The sequence below is a fragment of the Esox lucius genome, chromosome 17 (assembly GCF_011004845.1).
Source record: "Esox lucius isolate fEsoLuc1 chromosome 17, fEsoLuc1.pri, whole genome shotgun sequence".
NCBI lineage: Eukaryota > Metazoa > Chordata > Actinopteri > Esociformes > Esocidae > Esox > Esox lucius.
This window is the reverse complement of record NC_047585.1, coordinates 37,510,577-37,521,592: the sequence shown is the minus strand read 5'-3', so window position 1 is coordinate 37,521,592 and position 11,016 is coordinate 37,510,577. Positions and strand designations below refer to the sequence as shown.

The 11,016-nt window shown below is 39.2% G+C and overlaps 1 protein-coding gene across 4 annotated transcripts in view; it reads right to left on the bottom strand.

The window, feature by feature from the left end:
* The window catches only part of LOC105009850 (inter-alpha-trypsin inhibitor heavy chain H3-like), a 62,466-nt gene that overhangs the window by 24,211 nt on the left and 27,239 nt on the right, over window positions 1-11,016 (bottom strand). Inside the window, exons 15-21 of one of the 4 annotated variants that reach the window (XM_034287565.1) lie at window positions 10,409-10,498; window positions 4,666-4,728; window positions 4,309-4,416; window positions 4,005-4,179; window positions 3,304-3,452; window positions 1,810-1,891; window positions 1,480-1,622 (exon numbers count right to left, since the gene is read on the bottom strand). In XM_034287565.1, the coding sequence (XP_034143456.1) occupies window positions 1,508-1,622; window positions 1,810-1,891; window positions 3,304-3,452; window positions 4,005-4,179; window positions 4,309-4,416; window positions 4,666-4,728; window positions 10,409-10,498 (782 nt within the window). In that variant the 3' untranslated portion in view covers window positions 1,480-1,507. Of the gene's footprint in view, window positions 1-1,433; window positions 1,623-1,809; window positions 1,892-3,303; window positions 3,453-4,004; window positions 4,180-4,308; window positions 4,417-4,665; window positions 4,729-9,705; window positions 9,729-10,408; window positions 10,499-11,016 lie in introns of those variants that run through there. The other 3 variants (XM_034287564.1, XM_034287566.1, XM_034287567.1) reach the window with 3 other exon arrangements.

The following is an 11,016-nucleotide window of genomic DNA, read 5'->3' as shown; positions in this document are numbered from 1 at the left end:
ATATATATATATATATATATATATAGATAAACAAAAATACAATATATAATGGAAAACAAAATAGATCATAAATAGGTGCAAATATATTATGGTTTTTGTTTAGTATTGGGAGGAACTATTATTCTGGGGAGCAAGGCGAAGGTGTTTTATTTTGCTGGGAGTGAGAAGAAGGTAAAGGTGGTGGTGGGATTTGAAAGTTGGAACAAATAGTATAGGAGTGATATTAATTGGTTGTTGTTTTATAGTTCTCCATAGTGTGAGTAGCGGATTTGAATATTGTGCACTCAGGTCTGAGTTTACAAACCTGAACTGTGGATATATATATATATATATATATATATATATATATATATATATATATATATATATATATATATATATATTTGCCATATACTGCCTGTGGCTAACGGTAGACTGTGTAAAGGGACAAGTTAGCTACAGTAGAAAGCGGGAATCAACGCTGCTACTAATCCGGCACGGATTTGTTTTTGCGCTTCATTCCCGCATCAATTCAAGCGCCCCAACGGACTGGTTAAGGGTAGGTGTATTGTTTTCGAGTGCACAAATGTTGTGATGTAGTGTACACAGCACAGATAATTAACAGCTTTATTTTTGTTTAGAATCTATTCCTAATTTAGGGCTTATTGTGGTCTTTTTTTGAATTAATTGTTCAGGAGAATGCTCTATAGTCTGTGGTATGGGGAATATTTTTATTTTCAATTGAAATACATGTATTGAAAAGTATTCTTTCTTGATCTTTATATCCTTGCCTGGGAATTTATTTATTCCTGAAAGATCATTAATAACTCGTCAGTTAGAATCATTTCAGGTGGAGGCACTGTCATAATACACATGTTGATAAAACGTAAAGCTGGTGGAGTATTTCATTAAAGAAAGCAGGATCATTCCAAACAACTATTCCTCTACGGCTGGCAGCCAAGAGATTTGTTTTCATTAAGTCCAGTTTGGGGTAACATGTGGAACAGGTCTGTGGAATAATGTGAATGCACATCCTTTGAGGAAAACTATTGGCACATGGAAAACGTGATTTTGAGGAAATGGATGATATAGATAGGCTAATACAATTAAAACTTACATTTCAGAAATAAGAACACGTATGTCACATTAGTTGATCTTTTATTTATAACTTGTAAACAAAAATAAATATTATGCTTTTTTTGGTAAATATGTGACAGTCTTTTTGTATAGTTGTTTTCCTTCTACTTTTAATTAGTTGACCTATCACTCAGTTTATTCACATTCTATTTATTGAAGCGTGTCATGTTTGCTTGACTTTGGTGAGAAAGAAAGCATTTCTTGAAAAGGATGACATGCAAGAAAGTCATGAAATTGTTTAGAAAATGATATTTATTCAACAATGATTTGTTACATAAGAGTTTAGGTGATTTGTTATGTGAATTCTTAGAACACTGTCAAGAAACCTGTCTTTATTTTTCTCTTCATATTTCTAGAGTGTAGTTTCTGCATGAACAAACTTAATGAGCAGTTAGAGTTGTGATACAGTGAAGTCAGCTAGCTCCCCCTGTAGGGCAGACTGAAGTGGAGTCAACCAGCATGTCACGGTGGGGGCTGAACGAACACTGAGATCCACAGTAGAGGCCCTACAACACACACACAATACACAACAATAATAATAACATTAGAAAGACAACACCACTTCATGTCTTTATACAGTCACAGAAGCATACAATGAATCATGATATCCAAAATCAAATACTTATTACACTTCTGGGATCAATATACACAGAAGTAACATGCACAACCTAAGAACAGTCAGATTAAATTTACCTGGAGACGTCTACTTCTTTGTCCTGAATCTTAAGTTTTACTGTTGTTCCCTGGACCTTCTCATAGACAACAGGTGGACGGGCTGTAACACACAGTGTAAATACTGAAGGGCTGTAGCACACAGTGTAAATACTGAAGGGCTGTAGCACACAGTGTAAGTACTGAAGGGCTGTAGCACACAGTGTAAATACTGAAGGGCTGTAGCACACAGTGTAAATACTGAAGGGCTGTAGCACACAGTGTAAGTACTGAAGGGCTGTAGCACACAGTGTAAATACTGAAGGGCTGTAGCACACAGTGTAAATACTGAAGGGCTGTAGCACACAGTGTAAGTACTGAAGGGCTGTAGCACACAGTGTAAATACTGAAGGGCTGTAGCACACAGTGTAAATACTGAAAGGCGGTTCATTGACAAAAACTTTGATTGACCAATAATCAACAGTTCTTCCTCTTTAACAATATAATATATAATCGAAAACCCCTATGATTAAATAGAATCTTATAGCAAAATCACTATGAGCACTGATGTTGTCTGATGCTTTAAAAGTTCATTGAATGATGAGGATGAAAACTGAAAACCACTAACACCGCAGGGGGTTTGGAGGAGCTTCCCTCCTCAATTAAGCAAGATTTGTCCCTGCTGTAATTAAAAACTATAGACTGAAATCAGAGTATTTCCAACATGCTTGAGGACTCTGGTGTTAAAGGGGCCAATTACTAAATGTTTATTGTACTACTTCCATAAATGACCAGAAGACATCCGCTAGGAATGCATTAAGCTAATGTTTCAAATATTTTTTCTGCAAAATGTTTCCAATTACCTGAGATATTCCCCATTAAAACCGGTCTCTCTGTCAATTTACCTAGGGTTATATACTTGGTTTAGACACTAGTAGTGCTGTCATCGCCACCCTCAACTCTCCTATTATCTTTGTCAGAATGATTCCTAACCAGTCAGACTACAAGACACAGTGGGTTTTGAGCTGCCGAAGCCGATTCTCCTCCTCCTAGATCTACATCCATCCTCTGCATTCAACACTGAACCGTCACATGCTGCTCTCCACCTTCTCAGAACTGGGGATCTCTGGCTCTGCACAAAGATCACATCCAGGCTGCTCCTACCATGTGATGTGAACCAATGTTTGTCCTGTGGTCTCTCACTACTGGTGTCCCCCAGGGCTCAGTTCTAGGCCCTCTTCTCTCTATACACCAAGTAAACTGGCTCTGTCATGGTCTCTTCCATCACTGCTATGCAGAAGACGCAGAACAATTTTACCCCCCCACACATTTCTGTGTGCCTGGCTGACATGTCATGCAAAACCATGACAATATGAAGGTGATATTCCACCAAGTGAAGTTGTGTTCGCTCCAAGACCTCTCCATCATGGTCAACAATCCATGTGTCCACCTACAAATTACTTTTGTATGAACCTAGACCACCCCCTTTTGTTCCCTGCAAGCATCAATGTGGTGTCTCGCTCCTGTTTAACTTACCCATGATCCCAGTAATGTTGTCCCCTGTTGGGCGCTGCCTCAGGACGGGCCACAGGAACACGTTTCCATCCCTCTCATAGAGCATGATGATGACCCGTGTTGACCCCATGGTGACGTCCATCTCTTTGTCCCGTATGATCAGAGACACACTGCAGGTAGAAACATAACATGGATCAGATGTATTCATTAAATAATCTAAAAAAACTGAAATATAACCACCAATTAAACAAAAGCACAAATCATTTTTAATTATAACGAATGACTCTGCAGGCTCAGGATGGTTTTAATAAACGAATACCTAGGCGCACACAAAACAAGGCTCGGATTAGTACAACGAATCAGAAACCGGATAAATAACTGAGGAAGAGAGTGACCTGGTTTATGACCTATATGATACTCAACAATGAATCAGTGACAAAGGTGTGCCTAAATAGGGGTGAAAAACAAACGTAACAGGTCCACTCAATAAACAGGAAACAAGGATCGTGGGAACTGGGAAACTGTGGGACGGGGCGTGGTGTGCTGGGAGACTGTGGGACGGGGCGTGGTGTGCTGGGAGACTGTGGGACGGGGCGTGGTGTGCTGGGAGACGGTGGGACGGGGCGTGGTGTGCTGGGAGACTGTGGCTCTGGTTCAAATATGACGATATTTGAACGAGAGCTGACTTGACATGAATGAGAAAGTCTGTAGTTGGTCAGCACCTGTCTTTTTCAATGTTGATATTCAGACTCCAGGAGAAATATGTGGCATTCTGTCCATTGTTGAAGGTGATACCAGTAGTGTCAAAATCAATATGCTGATCACTTCTGTAATGGACAACAATCTTTTGGTAGCCTGCACTGTCTGACTTTCCAAGCTGACCATTCATAGAAAAATCTGGAGAAAGATGGACAGTATTTATTTAAAGATACTTAAGGAGTAGATGATGTGGACAAATAAAGCAATACATTTATGATTTCATTAGTATGTTTTAATAAAACTGAATGATATCTGAGGTCAAGTCACCGTTGTTGGGGTCCTTTAGGAGTCTGAGTGAGAGAGCTACAGGGATGTCATAGCACAGTGGAAGGGCCTGACCCTCAGCTGGCAACAGGAACCTAATAAGAGGACTTACTGACAGAGAGGCAGGAGAGAGGAAATGGTGGAGTGAGAGTGAAAAATAGAGGAAGAGGAAAGGAATGTAAGAGAGAGGGAGAGAGGGATTTATGGAGAATAAGAGGGAAAGAGAGATGGACAGAGACAGAAGATGAGGACAGTGGCAGCAACATGAGGAGATAATTAGTTGATGAGAAAACAACAACAACAACCTTTGAGGACATAATTCTACCCAAATAAATGTTAAGAACAACATGGTTGCAGTACCTGTTGTAGTTGTCATTTTAGTTGAATGAGTTGGAAGATTGCCATCCAATAATTGACGTATATCTGTAACACAAGACAACACAGAGGAAATCCTGCACAGTCAGAAAATCTACACAAAGACAATCTCACCCACAAACAAACATACACACTTTTTTTGTTTGCTTCTGTGTTAAAATAATCACTTTTAAACTTCAATTATCCATGAAATACCAAGTGGTTTTAATGGGGCACATATCAGCATATATGTGATATCTTCGGGGATCCGTATTTACTCATCACATTTACAACCAGTGGTCAAAACTCCCAGAATGCTCTTTAAGTAATTCCCTCAGGGCCCCCAGCTCTGTAAATGAATCATCACTATTCAATATATGTACTCTTCTCCTGTCATATCCTGGATGTTTTATTTCTGTAAAATGTCCACAAAAAAATAGCTGTTCAAAAATGTCTATGGTTAAACAAGCTGGCACACCTAAAAATGCATTGAATTCTAAATGTGAGGACTAGAGAATTTTTTTAAAAATATATATTTTTTTACTGTAGAAATATTCTGGCCCACGTCTGTGGAGTACCATGATAAGCATCAGGAGTAGCCAAAAGTCTATTAGAAGAGACATCATAAATTGGGAACACCTAATGGTTTCAGTAATATGTAGAAGATTTTGTTAATGTTACATGACTGTTTTTGTTATTTCTAATATCAAATATTATCTTACATTTGCAATTCATAATATAGTAGTGAAATTGGGTCATAGAGTATACTTTTCTAAGCATAAACAAACCAGCTATATAACAGTTCTGTTATAAGAACATTGTGTGAGAGGATACATCTAGATGGATAGTTCAGTCAGGATAGTTGGACTTGGATTGACTGACCTGAGAATCACTAGTATTCACAAGCATCAAAGAATAGTATTGAGTAGCCACACTTATCAACTAGGGACACATTTCAATATTTACTTCCTGACAACATACTGTAGGACAGAGTGATCTACTCATGGCTCAAGATTGTTTTTGTTGTTTGGCTCCTTTTTAAATCATAATGATAACAGAAATCTCCCAAATGGTCCTGATCAGAAGTTTACGTACCCTTGAATGTTTGGCCTTGTTACAGACACTTAAGGTGACACACACAGGTTAAAATAGCAATTAAAGGTTAATTTCTACATCTGTCTTTGTATAAATCAATGTATTTGTTCGCTCACGTGTGGATGCACTGAGCCGGCTTGATACTGAGCCATGGGGAGCAGAAAATAAATGTCAAAAAACCTGTGTAACAAGGTAATGGAACTTTATAAAGATGGAAAAGCATATAAAAAGACATCCAAAGCTTTGCAAATGCCAATTAGTACTGTTCAATCACTTATTACGAAGTGGAAAATTCGATATCAAGCCAAGGTTAGGTAGACCAAGAAAGATTTTACCCAAAACTGCCAGAAGAATTATTCGGGATACAAAGGAAAACCCAAAGATAACCTCAGGGGAAATACAGGCTGCTCTGGAAAAAGATGTTTCAAGGAGCACAATGGGAGTGATGAGACCAAAATAGAGCTTTATGGCCACAACCATAAGCGCTGTGTTTGGAGAGGGGTCAACAAGGCCTATAGTGAAAAGTGTACCATCCCCACAGTGAAGCATGGGTGTGGCTCACTGATGTTTTGGGGGTGTGTGAGCTCTAAAGGCCCGGGGAATCTTGTGAAAATTGATGGCAAGATGAATGCAGCATTTTATAGGAAATTACTGGCAGACAATTTGCATTCTTCTGCATGAAAGCTGCACATGGGACGCTCTTGGACTTTCCAGCACGACAATGAGCCCAAGCACAAGTCCAACTTGACCCTTCAGTGGTTACAGCAGAAAATGGTGAAGGTTCTGGGGTGGCCATCACAGTCTAGTGACCTTAATGATATCAAGCCACTCTGGGGAGATCTCAAACATGAGGTTCATGCAAAACGACCAAATACTTTGCATGACCTGAAGGCATTTTGACAAGACTAATGGGCAGCTATACCACCTGCAAGAATTCTGGGCCTCATAGACCACTATTACAAAAGACTGCAAGACTGCAACTTTTTCTTTCTTTTCCAAAAAAGTTGAAAAGGAAGGTTTTGAGTGAAGAACAGATGGGTTTCTATTAAGAGACCACTGCAAATTGAACACTTCTGTTCCTCACTCAAAACCTTCCTTTTCAACTTTTTGGGAAAAAAAAAAAAAAAGGTGCAGTGGTCTCTTAATTTTATCCAGAGCTGTATATGACCAATTATAGAACTGGGGCACAGAGGGTGAGTAACTTAAAGGTGCAATCCAAGATTTTTGGCAACTGGAAATGTGGTGCTGTCGAACAAAATCAGGTCCCCAAAAATAATTTACTCTCAGGCATTTACAGATATGTGTCACGGTTCCGCCCGTGGCCACTCCTCCCCCTTGCTCTTCACAGCCCTTCCATTCCTGGTTTCCAGCCTACTAGCCGCCACTGTTCCATAATTCCCATCTGCACATGAACGCATCCTTGAAATGTCTTGTTTCATTGTACACACCTGTTGTTCTAATCCCTCAAGGAACCATGTTCATGTTTTTTCTAGATATATTGTTCCTGCTTATGCAGTAGCCTTTCGCTCAGCCCAAGTGTTGATACTTTTTCCTCCTTAACTCACTAGTTTGTTATCTTTGTGTTTCCTTCCTTGCTGCACGTAATAAACACCTGTGTTAATACAACTCCTGTATCTGGTTCCTCCTTCATCCTCAACACACTGTTACAGAATAGTCACCCTTCTCCGGAAGCAGCAGGACAACATGGAATTTGCCAACACTATGAAAAGGAACCTCTGGAGAAGTGGGCTCCTAGCATTTGTCACTCCCCAACAAATATGACAGAGCGACCCAATAGTGTCAGATGAGGAGTCTGCCTATTGCCCTCTGTGATACCACTACCCTCTACCCTCTCTCATGGACCGAGACTGAGGCCATGGAGACCTACGTGGCAGAGAGTCTTCAGGAAAGGTTCATCCACGCCTCCGAAAATTGAAAAGGAAAGTTTTGAGGGAGGAACAGAAGCTTTCAATTTACAGTGGTCTCTTAATTTTAACCCTTCTGTTCCTCACTCAAAACCTTCCTTTTCGACTTTTTTGGAAAGGAAAGAAAAAGGTGCAGTGGTCTCTTAATTTTTTCTGGAGCTGTATATCCCTGGGGCAAAGAACGTCAAGGCTGATGCTCTCTCACGCCTGCGTGATGCTGTCGAAGTGACCAGAGAGGCGATGCCCATCATGTTGCAGGCCCAAATCATAGCACCAGCACTGTTGAAACTGAGCATAAAGTGGAAAGACAGGTGCACGCAGACTAATGTGTGTATGGAAATCAGGACTGTCAGTCAGATTGACTTCTGTTTGAAGATCCCCCACCTAATCATGTCAAGTTGGGATACATAGGACTGAGAGTGTAAATAAATAAGCTAATGCAGCATTACAGTTGTAAAATGATAAGCTAAATGGCCCTCATTTATCATTCTTGCGTAGAAACGGGTGGCGTAAGATTTTGCTTACACTCCTCTCACCGCCTGATTTATGAAGCTGTGCGTACCTTTAAAATCCAGGTGTACGCAATAGCTGCCCTTGATAAACGACCGTCATTAGAATAACACGCCCCTATATATTCAAGTCTCCACTTCCCCCACGCCCTCATTTTACGCTATGGACACACGGAAGACGGCAAAAAAGAGAAAGTTCTCTGACGTGGAGATTGAGACGATCACCAGGGAGGTAGAAAGAAATAAAATTGTTTCATTTGGCAGTTTAAAAAGCAGAATAAAAGATGATAATGTGATGTGGAGTACCATTCATTCACATTAATAATTGCATGACAATTTGTAATATTCGTCTTATTGTTTCATGATATTTATTATTAATGACGTTTATTGTTATTTAGAAGAAGAATGTCGTTATTATTATTATTATTTCTATTATTATTATTATTATTATTATTATTATTATTATTTAAAGGAAGAAGAATGTCATTTCTATCATTTTGACAGTCTGAATTATATTTTGGTCATTAAAAGCCTTTTATTACTGAACCCAGTCCGTGCGCAACTGCCGGGCCTAACCCTGAAACGTCATGTAAAGCGCACAGGCTCGCATCTGAAGGAATACATATAAATAAAGTCACACAAATTAAACATTGAAGTCCATGCTGCACAAAACTAAACACTGAAGTTTTATTTTTTTACAGTGGGTCATAATATATCATATATTTTAGTTTGTCAGTGCGTTAGGATTTTTTTTTGTGCGCATTTCCGCACTAACTCAAAACGTGCGTACACCACCTCCTGAGCTGGCGTAGGATTTGAGAGTGCCGTACGCCAACGTCCATATTGATAAATCTCAAAGTCACTGTGGTTTTGGGTGTATGCCAGGTGTACGCTGGAAATTTGGTGTACGCACTTTTGATAAATGAGGGCCAATGTGTGTGCAGTTGGGCTAAGTGTGTATAGATGTGTTGAGTGTGTGGATTTGGGTTTAGTGTGTATAGATGGGTTGAGTGTGTGCAGTTGGGTTAAGTGTGTATAGATGGGTTAAGTGTGTGTCAGACACTGCAGCTGTGGTGGAATTCATGGTGGGAATGTTTGGTGTGCCCTGTTAGGGTGAAGGAGTATGAAGTTGCTAGGTTACAGATGGCAGAACAGGTCTCGTACAAGATGACATGGGAAATAGTTGGAGTGAAGACAGATATTAGTATGGAAAAACATTATATTATATGGTCATCAGACTGTGGTTCTACTGTATACCTGTCCCAGGCCTTACAACTTGAGTAGAAATGATTGGAGTGAACTGTTGTGACCTAAGAGAGGTTGAGTGTGGCTCAGTGGTATTGTGAATAGGAGGATGGGAGGTAGATTAGGGAATTTCATTTTTATTTGTTTCATAAAACAATCTGGTACAGTATTTACATTACTGGGATACTCATTAACATCCTGAGCAATAGATGATGGCAATACACATTTCAATTGGTTGGAGTCATTAAGTCTTCAAGGTGCAAAATATTGTGTGGATCAGTACTCAGTCAGCCACCTAACCCATCAATGGATTGAACACAGGGAATATGGCAGAAATGAAAGTTGAGTTTGAAGCCAGAATTGAACACAGGAGAAAATGATTGGAAATCTCTGTTAGTATCAGAGTGGAAAAAAAACCTAACTGACATTGAAATGAATGAAAATAGTGTGTTTGTAGTTGGTATACGTTTTCTGTATTAACAGTAGTGTGTTTGTAGTTGGTATATGGTTTCTGTATTAACAGTAGTGTGTTTGTAATTGGTATACGTTTTCTGTATTAACAGTAGTGTGTTTGTAGTTGGTATATGGTTTCTGTATTAACAGTAGTGTGTTTGTAGTTAGTATATGGTTTCTGTATTAACAGTAGTGTGGATCCTAATGAGGAATCAAAGAATGTCAGGCAGTAATTATGAAAACAGTAGATTTGAGTAACATATTTTTTTAGGTAAATCTTTCATCAGATTTACCTCAGAAGTCGAGGCAGTGTTTTCCTGCCTGTTAATTTAAACTAGACTGGGCTGGAATTTAATCCGATCCAATTTATGGACTTTCATTCAGAGTAAATGTTGCAGATTTGATTCTGCTAAATTAGAAATAAACTTTTAATGTGAAGTACACACTAGCACAGTGTTGAGTTGAGTCCTTGACAACTTTTTAAAGTTTTAGTAAGATTAGGTGTGTCCGATTTTGTCTTACCAGAGAAATATGGCCCTCCCACGGGCGCATATTTTCCAATGTGTCCTGCTCCCCCATAGAGCCTTGTATTCTTGGGACGTGAGGGTAAGGCTGGATAACAGAAAAACATATTAGTGAATTTTAAATGTGAATATGCATGTATTCTATTGTCTCAAGCAATAACTTGATTGTCACTCACTGTTCTAGATTGACGTTGTGTGTGATCCTGGTTTTACTAAACAGAGGTCCCCATAAATGTTTAGTTACAGGTCCATATTAGGAAAAATACAACCCAGTTTCCAGAATAGTTGGGACGCTGCGTAAGATGTCAATAAAAACAGAATGCAATGTTGTGCAATTCATTTAATCCCTATGTTCAAATGAAAATAGTACAAAGACAACAAATCAAATGTTGAAAGTGAGAAATGTTATTGCTTTTGGAAAAATCCATGCCAATTTTGAATTTCATAACAGCAACACATTTCAAACAAGTTGGGACGGGGGCATGTTTACCACTGGGTTGCATCACCTCTTACATTATCAATATGTAATCGTTTGGGAACTGATCAGACCAATAGGCTCTAAGTGTGTGTCAGACACTGCAGCTGTGGTGGAATTCATGGTGGGAA